Source organism: Rissa tridactyla, chromosome 13, assembly GCF_028500815.1.
Source record: "Rissa tridactyla isolate bRisTri1 chromosome 13, bRisTri1.patW.cur.20221130, whole genome shotgun sequence".
NCBI classification, from domain to species: domain Eukaryota; kingdom Metazoa; phylum Chordata; class Aves; order Charadriiformes; family Laridae; genus Rissa; species Rissa tridactyla.
In genome coordinates this window covers 15,588,234-15,601,783 of record NC_071478.1, presented here as the reverse complement: position 1 = coordinate 15,601,783, position 13,550 = coordinate 15,588,234, and the positions used below count along the sequence as shown (strand labels likewise).

The window sequence follows — 13,550 nt, the reverse complement described above, 5'->3', positions numbered from 1 at the left end:
TCTGGAGATCACCCAGTCCAACCCCCTGCCAGAGCAGGGTCACCCACAGCAGGTGGCACAGGAACGCCTCCAGGTGGGGTTGGAATGTCTCCAGAGACGGAGACTCCCCCACCTCTCTGGGCAGCCTGCGCCAGGGCTCTGCCACCCTCACAGCAAAGAAGTTCCTCCTCATGTTGGGATGGAACTTCCCATGGTCAAGTTTGTGCCCGTTACCCCTTGTCCTGTCCCCGGGCACCACTGAGAAGAGCCTGGCCCCATCCTCCTGACACCCACCCTTTGGCTATTGCTGAGCACTGATGAGATCCCCTCTCAGCCTGCTCTTCTCCAGCTGAGCAGCCCCAGGGCTCTCAGCCTTTCCTCATCCACCATGCTCCAGTCCCCTGATCGTCTTCGTAACCTCTGCTGTCCCCTCTCCAGCAGTTCCCTGTCCTTTTGGAACCGGGGAGCCCAGAACTGGACCCAGCACTCCAGGTGCGGCCTCCCCAGGGCAGAGCAGAGGGGGAGGATGACCTCCCTCCACCTGCTGGCCACACTCTATTTTTTTTTGGCCTGTCTTTCCCTTCACTTTAGCCACTGCAGGTGCAGGACAAACCCTCTTCCATCCACACCAGGCCACCAGCCCCAAGGCACGAGCAGCACCAGCGCAGCTCCTTTGCCCACTCCGGAAGACAAGGCTGCAGCTGAGATGGCGCATATATATATATATATATGTGTATATATATACACACACACTGCAGTCCCCACCGAGCTCCCCGCTGTAATGTTTTATTTATGGTCTTACATAAGTACCATTTTCTGTGTTCCCTCGCCATAAATGATTATCCCCAATTAGACCTCCAACAGAATAACGTGCAACACAGTACTGCAGGTGGGAAACAAGGGAAAGCTCAGGACCCAACAGTGGAGGTAAGCGTTTGTCTTGGGTAACTCTGTCCTGACATGCAAGTGAAGTGGAAAACAGTAAGGGAGAATTAAAAACAGATTAGCAAGAAAAAAAAAAGAAAAAAAAAAAAACAGGGAGGGGGAGGATGGATTCCTGGCTTGTGAAATGCTGGAAAATCCTAAAGATCCCCTCGTCCCCCTCACGTTTGCTTTGCCAGGCAGCAGCCCGAAGGGAGCGGCTGGAGGTTGTGCAGATCTCAGGCTGTTTACAGCCATTTTCAGCTGAATTGTCCATCCATCAGGGTCTCATCAGCCGCAGATATTCAGACAACCTGATTAAATACTCGCCTCTTCTGGGCCTCCCACCTCAAGGCCTGCACGCTTCACGGGCTGAGAAAAATTCCCAGGCTGACCAGACACACTCTGAAAAGCAGTAAAAATGGGAAATCTTTCTTTTTTTCTTTTTTTTTCCCTCCCCTTCTCAACACTTGAATTTCCTAGAACATGTCAGATACATGCCGGAGCCCTGAGCCCTTCCCTTCCTCCCGAAGCCGCAGCGCTCGCAGGGTCCCACATTGGCTGTCCCTGCGGGGAGCGCACGGCTTCTGCTGATGGAACGGGCTGGGCAGAGTCCTTGGCTATTTTATATTGGGATCAATAGTGGTTCTTCAGTGTTATTAATGTTAATTATCTCGTCTTATTCTGTTAAATCTGTTTGTATTTCAACCCTTGGGTTTCCTTGTTTTCTCCAATTCCCCTTCCCGGGTGGGGAGGGGTCATCAGGTGAGAGAATAATTGTCTCAACGACAATAAATTGTTGTGGGTTCCTCAAACTGTAACACCAACGAATGGCGGGGTTGCAACATCAGCCAGATTACGGAGGGGCTGGAGAAGCCAGGATTGCTTGCACGGTCTCTTCCCCAAGGTCAGGTATTGAGAAGCACAGGGAAAAGGTTGGGAGATGAAAAGCAGCAGCCCGGAGAGGACAGGAGTCCACCAAACCCACCTGAGACGGCTCCGGAGCCTGCTGGCACCATTTCCATGGCCACCAACAGAAAGCTTCGTGCTCCGATATACCCCAAATGCAGCCTGCATCCAACCCTGGGCGTCAGGCCCGGCTGAGAACTAGCACGGTTATTCCTAAGTGAGCCTAACCGAACCTCACTGCACAGAGAAAAACGCTCAGAAATAAGATCAGTATCACACCTTGCGATGCCATTAGTGCCGTATCACAGCTAGCACAGGGCTACCCCCGAGAAAGGGCTGAAACAGCCCGCGGAACTACAGCCTTTTTCTGGATACCACTAAAAAAACCCAAAGGACCAAAAAGGACCTTTCAAAGCCTATAAAAAAATAGATATGGAAAAACCCACAGGCCAAGTACCACTGCGAAGCCCTCAAAGAAAACCCACTTACTGTTTTTAAAAGGGCTGACTGGCTGAAGTTCTCCAAAAGTTTGAAGAACTCCATTGGGACACAACAATAACCCCCTTCCGCGGTGTCTCGGAGCAGGCACGGCTCCGGCTCTCCCTCCTCCACGCCGCCACCGCTTACAGGGGGTCGGCTCACCCGGCACCCAGGGGGCATCACAGCATCCCCTTGGCTGTGCTCGGCCCACGGCTCAACGGTGGTGACTGAGACAGAGCAACCTGTCCTGATCGCAGCTGAGGAGGGGAACAGGAATCGTAGAATGGTCGAGGTTGGAAGGGACCGTTGAGATCATCAAGTCTAACCATCGACCCAACGCTGCCAAACCCACGTCCCTCAGCACCACGTCTGCCCGGCTTTTAAATACCTCCAGGGATGGCGACTCCACCCTGCAGAGCATCCCGCCAACTGCCGAAGGGAACACAAGTGAGCAGCAGAAGGCACTGAAAGGAGACAGGAATCATCAGGAGTGGGAAAACCCAAGCAAACGGCTCCAGCTCAGCAGCGCTGTCTACGTTTTCCACGGCAGCAACTCCTGGCACAGCTAACGGCTGCCCTGGGAAGATCCAGGCTCCAAGGACCAGAGAGACAATCAGAAGAGCAAGGTCAGGGAGCGCTGGCAGCCAGCGCCGCAGCAGGCATGGGCCTGACCGACGGAGGGGAGAACAGTTTGCGGCGGGGATGAAGAAACATCACAAGGAGGACGGGAAAAGGGAGCGCTTTTGTACGAAGAGCTGGAAATAGCAAGGACTCTCACAGCAAGCAATGAGCTGGCGGCGAGGGCGTACGGACAACAACGACGGGGATTGTCCAGTCCGGCCACAGCTAGAGCCGAAGCACAAGCCAAGGCCACCTGGCCAGGAGCTCACTGCAAGGAAAGGGGGGGAGCAACAACAGGACAATTCACAGAGCGGGGCAGGGAAGGTTGCAGATGCTTTGCAGTATCGCGTTCCCGAGTCAAAATGTCTTTTGCAAACAAACCCTCACTTGGAAAGAGGCAAAAAAACAGCCAAAATACATCGAGCAAAAAAACTGACATTATCACTAGAGCGATTAAAGGGAAAGCCAAAGCATAACTAGTTATGGATCCCTTTTAATGCTACGACTACGACTGGGTCTGGCGCGCTGAAGCGGAACCCCGTGCTGGCAGCCTGTCTGGGTGAGCTGCAGCCCCGAGAGCCCCATCCCGGCTCTCGTCCTCCAAACCGCACACCCAGCCGGCAGCGGGACCACCAGCCTCGGCAGCAGCCTTGGTTGCCCCCAGAGCTGTATCTTCTGCTGCAGCAGGAACTCACCCCAGGAGCCAGCACAGACGGCATCACCGGCACTAACCACCCTGCTCCCTCCCCTCTTTGCTCCAAGCTCCCGCTCTCCTACAGCCTGCAAACAACCCCTGTAAGGCTCAGAAGAAACCAACCCGTTAGGGCAGTAAGAATAACCAGACAAGCCAAGCAGTCAGCCCCCGTTATCCCAAATCCCAGACCCACACGGCCACGCCGGGCTGTTGGTCTCCAACCAAATCCTCCCCCAGGTAACGCAACCCCGAGAGGCTGGAAATGCCCCGCCAAGCCCGAAAAGCACAACCGAGAGATTTCTCTTCGCTCGCCAGCAAATTATAACCAGTATTTAGGAAAACGGATAAAGGGACAGGGCACACGCAGGAGTTTTTCTGGGCACAGCTGCTCAGCTTTTAGTGCTCTGCTGCTTAAGGACCTCCTGGGTTGCATTTTGTATACAGAAAGTTACAGCTCATAACCCGAGTGATGAAATTGTGCCTAAATCTGCTCAATCTCTCCAGATTTTCTGGCTTCCCGCAGCGAGTGCCACCATTTAATTTTGTGTTGTACAAAAATATTAATTATTCCTGCTTCGTTTAAGCCTACGACCTGATAATTTCCTCCTTGTTCTCATTATAAGCAATTGTCCCCATCCTTCCCGGCAGCATTTACCCTCTTCCACACGGCACCTTCACCTGCCATTCCTCCAGATGGAAAATTTACTTTCCCTCATGCGCCTTCCCTTGGCGAAGGAGGTTTTATTTGTCTGGTTAATCTTGTGCTTGTTTGCGTTTGGGGGTATTTTTTTTTTACTTAAGTTCTGCAGAAAACTTTGTGAGCGGGTGCGATGAGGGCCACGGCTCCCCCCCAGGAGACGAGCACCACAGCCGCCCGCCGAGCAAACCCACGCTCGCTCTCTCCTCAGCGGTTCCCAGTTCCGCTGCTGCGCCGTGCCCCCAGCCCCAAGCTTGGCGCCAGGCAGAGGATGCCCCCGGGGAAGGGGGGGGGGGTTGGCAGGTTGGTTGGTCTTGGCACGGGGACGGGAGCACTGACCTATCCAGGTTAACTCCTGGGTTTTTTAGTACCATGAACACCAACACCGCCTTCGGTCAGCATGAAATAATTCATAAATACGTCATATATATAAAAATAAATAATTTATAAATACATCACCATGCCAACAGCATCCTGGCTTGTATCAGGAATAGCGTGGCCAGCAGGAGCAGGGCAGTGATGGTGCCTCTGTACTCGGCCCTGGTGAGGCCTCACCTCGAGTGCTGTGTTCAGTTCTGGGCCCCTCTGGACAAGAGGGACATTGAGGTGCTGGAGGGTGTCCAGAGGAGAGCGACCAGGCTGGGGAGGGGTCTGGAGACCAGGGCATGTGAGGAGAGGCTGAGGGAGCTGGGCATGTTTAGCTTGGAGAAGAGGAGGCTGAGGGGAGACCTCATTGCCCTCTACAACTCCCTGAAAGGAGGGTGTAGAGAGGTGGGTGGTGGCCTCTTCTCCCAGGGGAATAATGACAGGACCAGAGGAAATGGTCTGAAGTTGCGGCAGGGGAGGTTTAGAGTAGATATTAGGAAGAATTCCTTTACTGAAAGAGTGGTCAGGCACTGGAACAGCCTGCCCAGGGAGGGGGTTGAGTCGCCATCCCTAGAGGTGTTTGAGAAACGTCTAGATGTGGCACTTCAGGGCATGCTCTGAAGGGCAGAGATTGTAGGTTGTTTTTTGTGTGTGTATGGTTGGACTCGATGATCTCAAAGGTCCTTTCCAACCATGAAGATTCTATGATTCTATGAAATCAGCACTGGTTCAGGCAATGACTTGAATTTCAACCTCTCCTCCCAGGAACCCCCGAGCAGGGGGACCAAAAGAAGTCACCAACTCCCTCACCTCTCTGATCAATCCCTAAAGTTCACTTTGGGGAGTTTTCCCACACAACACCCATCATTTAAAACACCACCGATAGGTTTCTACCCTCCCCTTGCAGACTTTTCCAGAGACACGCCCCCCCAACCACAGAGCCAAGAAAATAATTCTCATATATCCACCATTCACATCATTAATTCCTGTATTTCATGACACTGCCCTAAAAAGAAAGGATATTTTTACTGCCATAAAAAACAGGTATTAACCACAGTCATCAAATACTTGTAAGTCGGCATGCTCCAAGCCACGGTGGCAGGGAGAAGAGCGAGCGCAAGGAGCAGATAAAAGCGTTCCTTTGCCACCACCGCTCTGCGAAGTCGAAGTTGTCGAGAGGCCGATGCATGAGCTGACAAAAACCTGAGGGGTGATGTGGGTGCCACACGGTAAGCGGAGAAGGCTGGAATTATTCAAGAGCTTACAGTAATGTGAACAGAGGGCGATTACAGAAATCTGATTTTCAGGAGAGATAAAAGGCACAGCGCGGTGCCGACGCAAGCGTAGCCGGTGCCTGCTCTTTCCACGGGGTGACGGAGCTGCGTACCGCGTGGGAAAATGAACTTTACCACAACTTCACCGAGACTTTATAAACCCAACTAGAAACAGCAACGCCTGATCTGGCTGAGCAGAGGCTAGAGATGAGCCATCCAGCCGGGTCTGGGACCCTCCTGTCCTACCGTCACACTACACGTTTATTTTTGAGGAATTAAACACCACGTGGTAATTGAGGAGAGCGCTAAGACAGCAACTGAGCTCTGCTCTCGCTTTCTGCTGCTAATCCACCCCGCTATCACTCAGCAGGGTTCTCACCGGCAGAGCGAGATGAGGACAGCGAGCTTTCTCACCTGCCGTCTATCAGTAATTACTGACGTCCCAGCTCATGGCTCGTTACCAAAATAGTCCCAGCCACGCAGCGGGCAGAGGGAAACCAGAGCTCCTTCAGTTACGCACGAGAGGGAACAGCAAAGTCTCCCAACTCGTACTTGGTTTGGGTATAGGTTATGCTGTTCCTTAAAAATAGAAATGAAAATCAGTCCTGTGAAAATGGCATCTCCCAGCGCACAGCTCCAGCCAGCATATGGAAACACTTTCCTATCTGTTTATTTCAAGAGAACTACTGGGGGAAAAGACTCTTTCATCCACCCCAAAAGAGTCTCCCGGTAGTCAAGGTATTTGCAGAGTTAACGCCAGTTGCCAGCCCGATGCCCCCTCAACGCCCAAACAGCAGGAAAGCCGTGAGGGACCCCTGACTGCCGCAGGAGCACAAGCCAACGGAGAAGCCCAGCTTTCACTCGGGCATGTGTTATTTTCAGTTGCGACCGAAGCGTGTCTCATCTTTAAAACATTTCCAAAAAGAGGTCAGGGTTGTTGGTTTTCTTTTCCTTAAGTTAATTAATTCCACACTAACACATTGCTCCTTTTTGGAGGCAAGGAGAGGAGGACTCCAAAGAACCTCAGAGCTCCAGGAAGCAAGGACATCCCTTTCCCTCTCCTGGGTGATCCTCGCCTGGAGTCAAAGAGCTGCTCCACATGCGAGACTGTCCCATTGTTCATCAGCTGGAGAAACCTTGGAAGCAGCTGGAGCCCAGCCATCTCCCCCCCGCCCCCGACATGTGCCACCTCCACGTTCCCCAGCGCCAGCGGGGAATGCCGAGCCGTGAACGGAGATCGCCATGAGGATGCTCCTCGTGTCCTTCCCCATACCGGCAGGCAGCGTTAGACACAAACCTGCTTCTCTGTCCTCATCCGCCCGCTGCGATGCTCTCCCAGTCTTCCAGCCTCCTGGAGCCATCGATGCTCCCTCCTTGTGGGCACAAATCCACGCGGCTGCTCGCCAACCTTCGCGCCCGCCGGCCAAGACGGCCCCAAAGCATCGACGTGGGCTCTGCAGAGCAGCCCTGGGAAGCACACGGGGTCTGGGGGTCACTCGGGGTAAGAGGAATCAGCTCAGAAGAGCCCCCCCATGAGCACCGAGGGATTTCTTCAGGAAACCCAGAGCCTCGTCCCTCCACTCGTAAACACCCACCCCAGGGCCCTGCGCAACGCCCGGCACCCACAGGGACACAACGCCAGGGATTTCATTTCAATTCCAGCAAAACAGTCAAACCTAACGCACATTCATTCTTTACCTTAATTAAAAGGCCTCTAATCAGGTCCAAACACCGTCAGCCAGGTGAAAACTGAAGTGTAAAGTAATGTACCAAAGTCCTCAGCTCTAACACCACAGCACAAGGGTTCAGCGCCCACTTACGCTCCGTCTTATCCCCTCGGGCCACCCCAGAAAAGCCTGGAAAAGCAAGAGTTGGGTTTTCCTCCCCCATCCGCTCCCTGGCCGCGATCACGGCACCGCTCGGCGAAGGGCTGAGGCAGCGCGGGACCAGCACCCGCCGCCAGCGCCAGCACTGCCGCCGCACCGTCCTCACCCTGCGAGCACGGCCCGAGCTCGCTGGGGCCGGGAGGTCAGCACGTCCAGAGCCTTAAGACAGGAAGTCTCTGCGTTTGCAATTTTCGTGTAAAGACACAAACCAAAATAACCGTGCGTGACTCCAGCGTCGCCAGCGTCCTCCCGCAGCTGGGTGGGAGCTCAGCAGCGGCTGCATCACCCGCAGCACGGTGAAGGTAAAGGCACCAACCTCTCCCACCCGCGAAATCCTTTTCCAAACACCTAGCCAGCTACAGGACTCGCATCCCGCTATGGGATGAGTGATGTTCGCAGGACCACCGGCCGTCACAACCCAGCTCACTGCAGCCGTGACCTGGCACGAGGCCTCGCTCTGCCAGGCAAAACACGCATCCCTAGAAACTTCCATCTTCTCCCCAATCTCCTGCAGTCTCCGTCAGTACTGACGTACACTCCAGAGCTGCAGTATTAAGGGACAGAGGGCTCAGAATACTTTGTGTAATTAAATCCGTAGATGTTAGTGCCCCGGAACACAGCGCGCTTAAACAATTATGGGAAATGAGTAAGTGGCTCACACACTAATCAACTTCTGTATGACCTTGTGAGATAGCTAATTACACAGAAGTCAGACCACGTTAGTCCAGGAGCGGGGGCTTGTTCTCCTTAAGTCAAGCCACCGGCGCTCTGGCACTCTGCGGCTCTCCGCGAGACGCGACGTGAAGCACCGACTCCGCCGGGCAAACCTGGCCCAGGCCGGCCAGAGGCTACAGCAGCGCGGAGCAAAAGCAACCCCAGGCTGTGCATAAAAACACCTCACCACGCGCCTTCCCTGGTCTCACCTTCACGCACCCACTCCCAAAAATATATCCGGGGCATTTTATATGAAGTTAGGTTTTCGTTTTATGCGGAGCATTACAAAATCAAGCGATCATTACTTCTTTTCTCTTGTCTAAGGGTCTGATGTCCAACATTCAAGATAAGATCTGCGAGCGGGTTTATTTTAGGACAGAGGAGACGGACAGCTTTTTAATACATTCACGGGTTTTGTTTTCCGCAACTTGGAGCCATGCTTCTTTGTGGAAGAAAACCAAATGTTAATCCCAGAAGAATTATAAACATTGAAATATTTCTAAAATATTCTGTTTGTTAAGCAACTAACCGATCCATTACACAACAGAGCCGTAAAAATGACCCTCCTGGGAGGAGCTGCAGAACAGGCCGGGGGCTCCGATGGCTTTATATAAACCCAGTTATCCCAAAGGTACACGAATAAATACCGCAGCGCAGCGCTTTTAGCGGGGAGAAGGGGAAATACGCACAGAGGGAGACAGCTCAGCTAAATGTGTGTCATTCTTCTACCAAACTATCCTAAACTCCAGGTGAATAGGGAAGGCACGGCTCAGGCACTCCGTTGTGAACCAGCGTTCCCTGCAGCACCACTCACCGCTGCGCCCGCTGCCTCTTACGGCATTCCCTGTCCCCGCGGACCAGCCACAGTCCCCAGCAGAAAGGCACATACATCCCGCCGTCCACAAGAAGCATCATAAGATCGCTTTTACTGGCGCTCTGCAATTTACAGTCGTTACCAGGAGCTTTAAAGACCTGCTCAACGCCGCACCACCCGCTGAGATGGCGGCTGGTGCACACAGTATTGTTTAAAACCCTTTGTGTCTTGGTGAAACCGTCAGCTATTTTTAATTGCGTATGAAATAGTATCTGCCAGGGTTTCTGCACAATTGAGCAAGCACAGAAGAGCAGCTTTGCAAGGAGGTCTTAAAACGGAGCCAGTTGCGCGTTGGCACACCGAGACGCTCTCTACCTGACTGGTTGTTCCTCATGCGGATGGCTTTCGCTTTGGCCAGCTCCAGGGCCGTCACCCAGCGCTGCCTCTCCACTTCCGAGTTGGCCTTTAAGTGGTATGTCCTTCCCCCGTTGGAAAGCACGATGTTACAAGAGTCCTCCGTATCGATATGAGCCGTGGACAGGTTGATGGTCCCGCGACACGTGTGGGCCATTTCCGCCTGCGTCCTGCATGGGAACGGAGGGAAAAGGAAGCGTCAGTCCCCCTGCACCCAGCCTGCCCCCAAACCAGCACCCACGCACCCTCCCACGCAGCAGAGACCCGCGGAAACACCCCAAGCACGCAGCAAGCCCACCGAAACCTCCTCAAACAGAAAAATAAGAGGGCAGGGCTGCAGCATTTCGATCGAGCTTGTTCCCTTGTACGACCATCACCCCCATATTTAGGCTGCTGGTTTCGCACCCTGCTGCACCAATTGCTTCTGGTTGTCCTAGAAGTAAAATTACCAAGTGCACACCACTGGCTTGTCTCGTTTGCACTGCTGCTTTTCTGCCTTCTCCCCACTATCCCACCTCCAGCAGCTCGTACTTTATGGCTCTTTGTATCCTCTCCCTGCAATCGCTGTCTTTTGTCTAGATGTGAGAAGATCCTGCATGCAAAGATCCAACCCTAACCTTCTGTGATTCCGTGATCTCCATTTGTAAAGCACGTGAAAGCAGCACAATTCCTCTGCAGCTGTTAAGACACCTTTACTACGGGCAAAACTGCTTTTTAGGGAAGTCCCCAGGCTCACCCGGGTGAGCAGGAGGCTGACGTCCCCAAGAGCCAGCCCTCCTTCCATCCCAGCTGGGCACCTTGCCCCAAGACCATCCCACCGCTGACAGCCCCATCCCGGGGCTTCGTGTCCAAGGGTCAAAGTCTCCCCGCCCGGGGAAGGGCACAGCACACCCTGCCCCACACCGCCGTCCGGCTGGTCCCAGCCGAGGACAAGGCAGAGCAGTTGGTTCACAGCGATGACACCTCCAACATCCACAACAGCTGCTGCTCTCTCTATCATGAAAGCATTTCCATGTCTTCAGACGCTCTTAGCTCTCCATGGGCTTTTAGCTTTATCAAAGATGAAACGATCACTTAATTTCTTTATTTATTCGTTTTCCTCTCCCCTCGCCGTCTCTCACGGCCCAGGAGAGCGGCCGGTCCCACGCTGCCCGCTCGCATCACGCTGGCCGAGAGCTGCCTTCACACACAGGGAGAGACGCTTCGTCGTTCCAGAGCACCCAGGCTGTGGAAGAGCCTCACAGAAACCGACAGCCACTTCTTAAAACATGACTTAACACAGTGTTTTCAGAAGCAACTAAAGTCACTTTACCAAAAAAAAAAAAAAGTCACAAAGGCTGGGTTTTTATAGGCACTTGGGCATGAAGATAAATGCCTAAGTAGTTCCAAAACTGCCTCTACACCCGCTGCTGCATTGCAGCCGTCTAAAATAGCTCGACGAGCATGGAGCGAGTGACTCCTCAAGGTTTCCCACCAGCCCAGCAGACAGAATCACAGACTGACAGGGGTTGGAAGGGCCCTCTGGAGATCACCCGGTCCAACCCCCTGCCAGAGCAGGGTCACCCACAGCAGGTGGCACAGGAACGCCTCCAGGCGGGTTTTTTGACACGCTCAACCCAGCCAGCGCAGGCACAGCCGCGGCACCACCGACACCGTACAAACCCCCCCAACTCCGGGACACGCTCGGCAGCCACCGGCCTCCAAGCCCCACTCGCACCCAGGGGCTGCCTGTTCTCCAGCTGGGGGGCACAGAGGCTGTAACCCCCGTGTCCCTCCAGTCAGGAGGGGCTGAGCAGCACTTGGAAGCCAGGACCTTTGGACAGGATGAATCTGGAGCATTTTCCTTGATCCTCATTGTATTTTTCCATCTTTTACCACTCACCTTTTATTTTGTCCATACTGCTTCCCATCCCACTCAGCTCTGCGTGCACACCCACCCCTCAATCCTAGACCCATGGAATGGTTTGGGTTGGAAGGGACCTCAAAGCCCACCCAGCGCCACCCCCTGCCCTGGGCAGGGACACCTCCCACCAGCCCAGGTTGCTCCAAGCCCCGGCCAACCTGGCCTTGGACACCTCCAGGGATGGGGCAGCCACAGCTTCTCTGGGCAACCTGGGCCAAGGGCTCACCACCCTGGGAGTGAAAAATTTCTTCCTGAAAATCCTCATTCCTCACCCACCTTGACACCCTTCCTGCTGCCCAGCACTCTCTCCACACCGCCTATCCCTCCCCAGAAAGCGGGACTACAATAAAAACACTCATCATTGGGTCACTTCTGGGTCCACAAATGTTCCACTTCCCGCCCCCCCAGGCGCCCACGGACCACTTACCACCTTGAGTTTATGCTGCGCTGCAAGGTGGGATCCTGCCCAGCTGGTCTGTACTACCAACCTCCTTAAAGAGTTGACGTAGAACAGGCATCGCTAACACTTTGGAAATTCAGTTCCTCCCTGTTTTCCTCCCTTCTGCTGCCAGCTATCGCTTCCCATGGCACAGTTTAATCTTGTCCAGCATTTCACCATTTTCACCCCATAAATAGTCAAAGGTCCCTGGGAGAGTTTTAAAGACCCTAAATCCCCCTAGGTCCAGGTGACCACCCTGGGGGAAAGAGATGGGAGCAGGACGATTCTGTCATAGGATACACGAGCTTCATGTACTTTTAAATGCCTCTCGTCCGAGTCATTTCCAGAGTCCGACTCTTTTCCTGACATTAAGACATGCTGGAATTGGGCAGGTGTCAAAGAATCACTGGAAGGATTTTGCTGGTATTTCAGCAAAATACATTATTACGCAGTTGCTCATTGAGGAATCGCAGTCATTTGTAGGAATTACTGTCTCCATTCCTTCCTCCCCCCCAAGCCTAGCAGCACAGTCCTTACTCAGGAATGTCCCCCAAAGTCCATCATTCTTCAGCTCTTGTGGATGGACGCCTGTTTGAAACCCCCCTGGGGCACAGAGGGAACCAGCAGGTCCAGTGGCAGGACAGGCTCTCGCCACATTACCCCACATCGCCCCCAGCATCTTACAGAGCAGCTCCATCGGCCACAGGCACCGTGCGTGAGGACGAGCCTCTGGAACCATTCGCAAAGTAACTCTGAGCCCAAGGTCTAGTGAAGAACTGGTGCTCCTCAAGCACCAAACTGCTTTTTAAAAAAGTTCAACCTTGTTACTTGAAGTATTTTCCAAAGAGTGCATGAGAAGCGGGGAAAAAAAACGCATTTATTTCTGACTAGTTCTGAAGGCCTCAAGGCTATTTCTTGCATGATAGAGCCCCCAGCACTGAGAAGACCTCACCCCAGATGGGTGAGGCTGCTTTGGGCTCCAGGAGCAGAAAGCCACCCTTGCTCACAGCCTCGAATCACCAGTTATGTAGCTCTGCTTCAAGTCCCCTCTCTCTCTCCATCACTCTTTCACTCTTTTTCTCCACTTCTTCCTTGGTTCTTTACCCTAGGTGTCTTAACGCAGCTATTTGCTCCTAAAACTAGGGCACCCCCAGGCCAAGAAGATGATAGTTCACCCTCACCTGGATTTAAAGTGCTGGGCAGATGTCTTTGCTGAGACGCGGCAATGCCAAGCCTCTCCCTCTGACCCTGATCCCCGTCTATACTCAGAATCCTCCCCATCATCGTTCAGCTTCACATTTTATCAGGGCACTCCCAGTCAGTCCTTCTTTTTCCACCGCTAGCAGCCTCCCTCCACCCATCACCCTGCTGCACAGCTCCTCTCAACTCTCACGTCACTAATGACACCTCCATAAACGCACTGAAGTCCAAAAGCCATC

The 13,550-nt window shown here is 53.5% G+C and overlaps 1 protein-coding gene across 3 annotated transcripts in view; it reads right to left on the bottom strand.

Annotated features, from left to right (window-relative positions):
- OSBP2 (oxysterol binding protein 2) overlaps positions 1-13,550 on the bottom strand; it is a 138,481-nt gene that overhangs the window by 96,226 nt on the left and 28,705 nt on the right. For 2 of the 3 annotated variants that reach the window (XM_054219224.1, XM_054219225.1), the window contains one exon: positions 9,731-9,939. In XM_054219224.1, coding sequence (XP_054075199.1) covers positions 9,731-9,939 — 209 coding nt within the window. Of the gene's footprint in view, positions 1-7,238; positions 7,409-7,639; positions 7,767-9,730; positions 9,940-13,550 lie in introns of those variants that run through there. The other variant, XM_054219226.1, reaches the window with a different exon arrangement.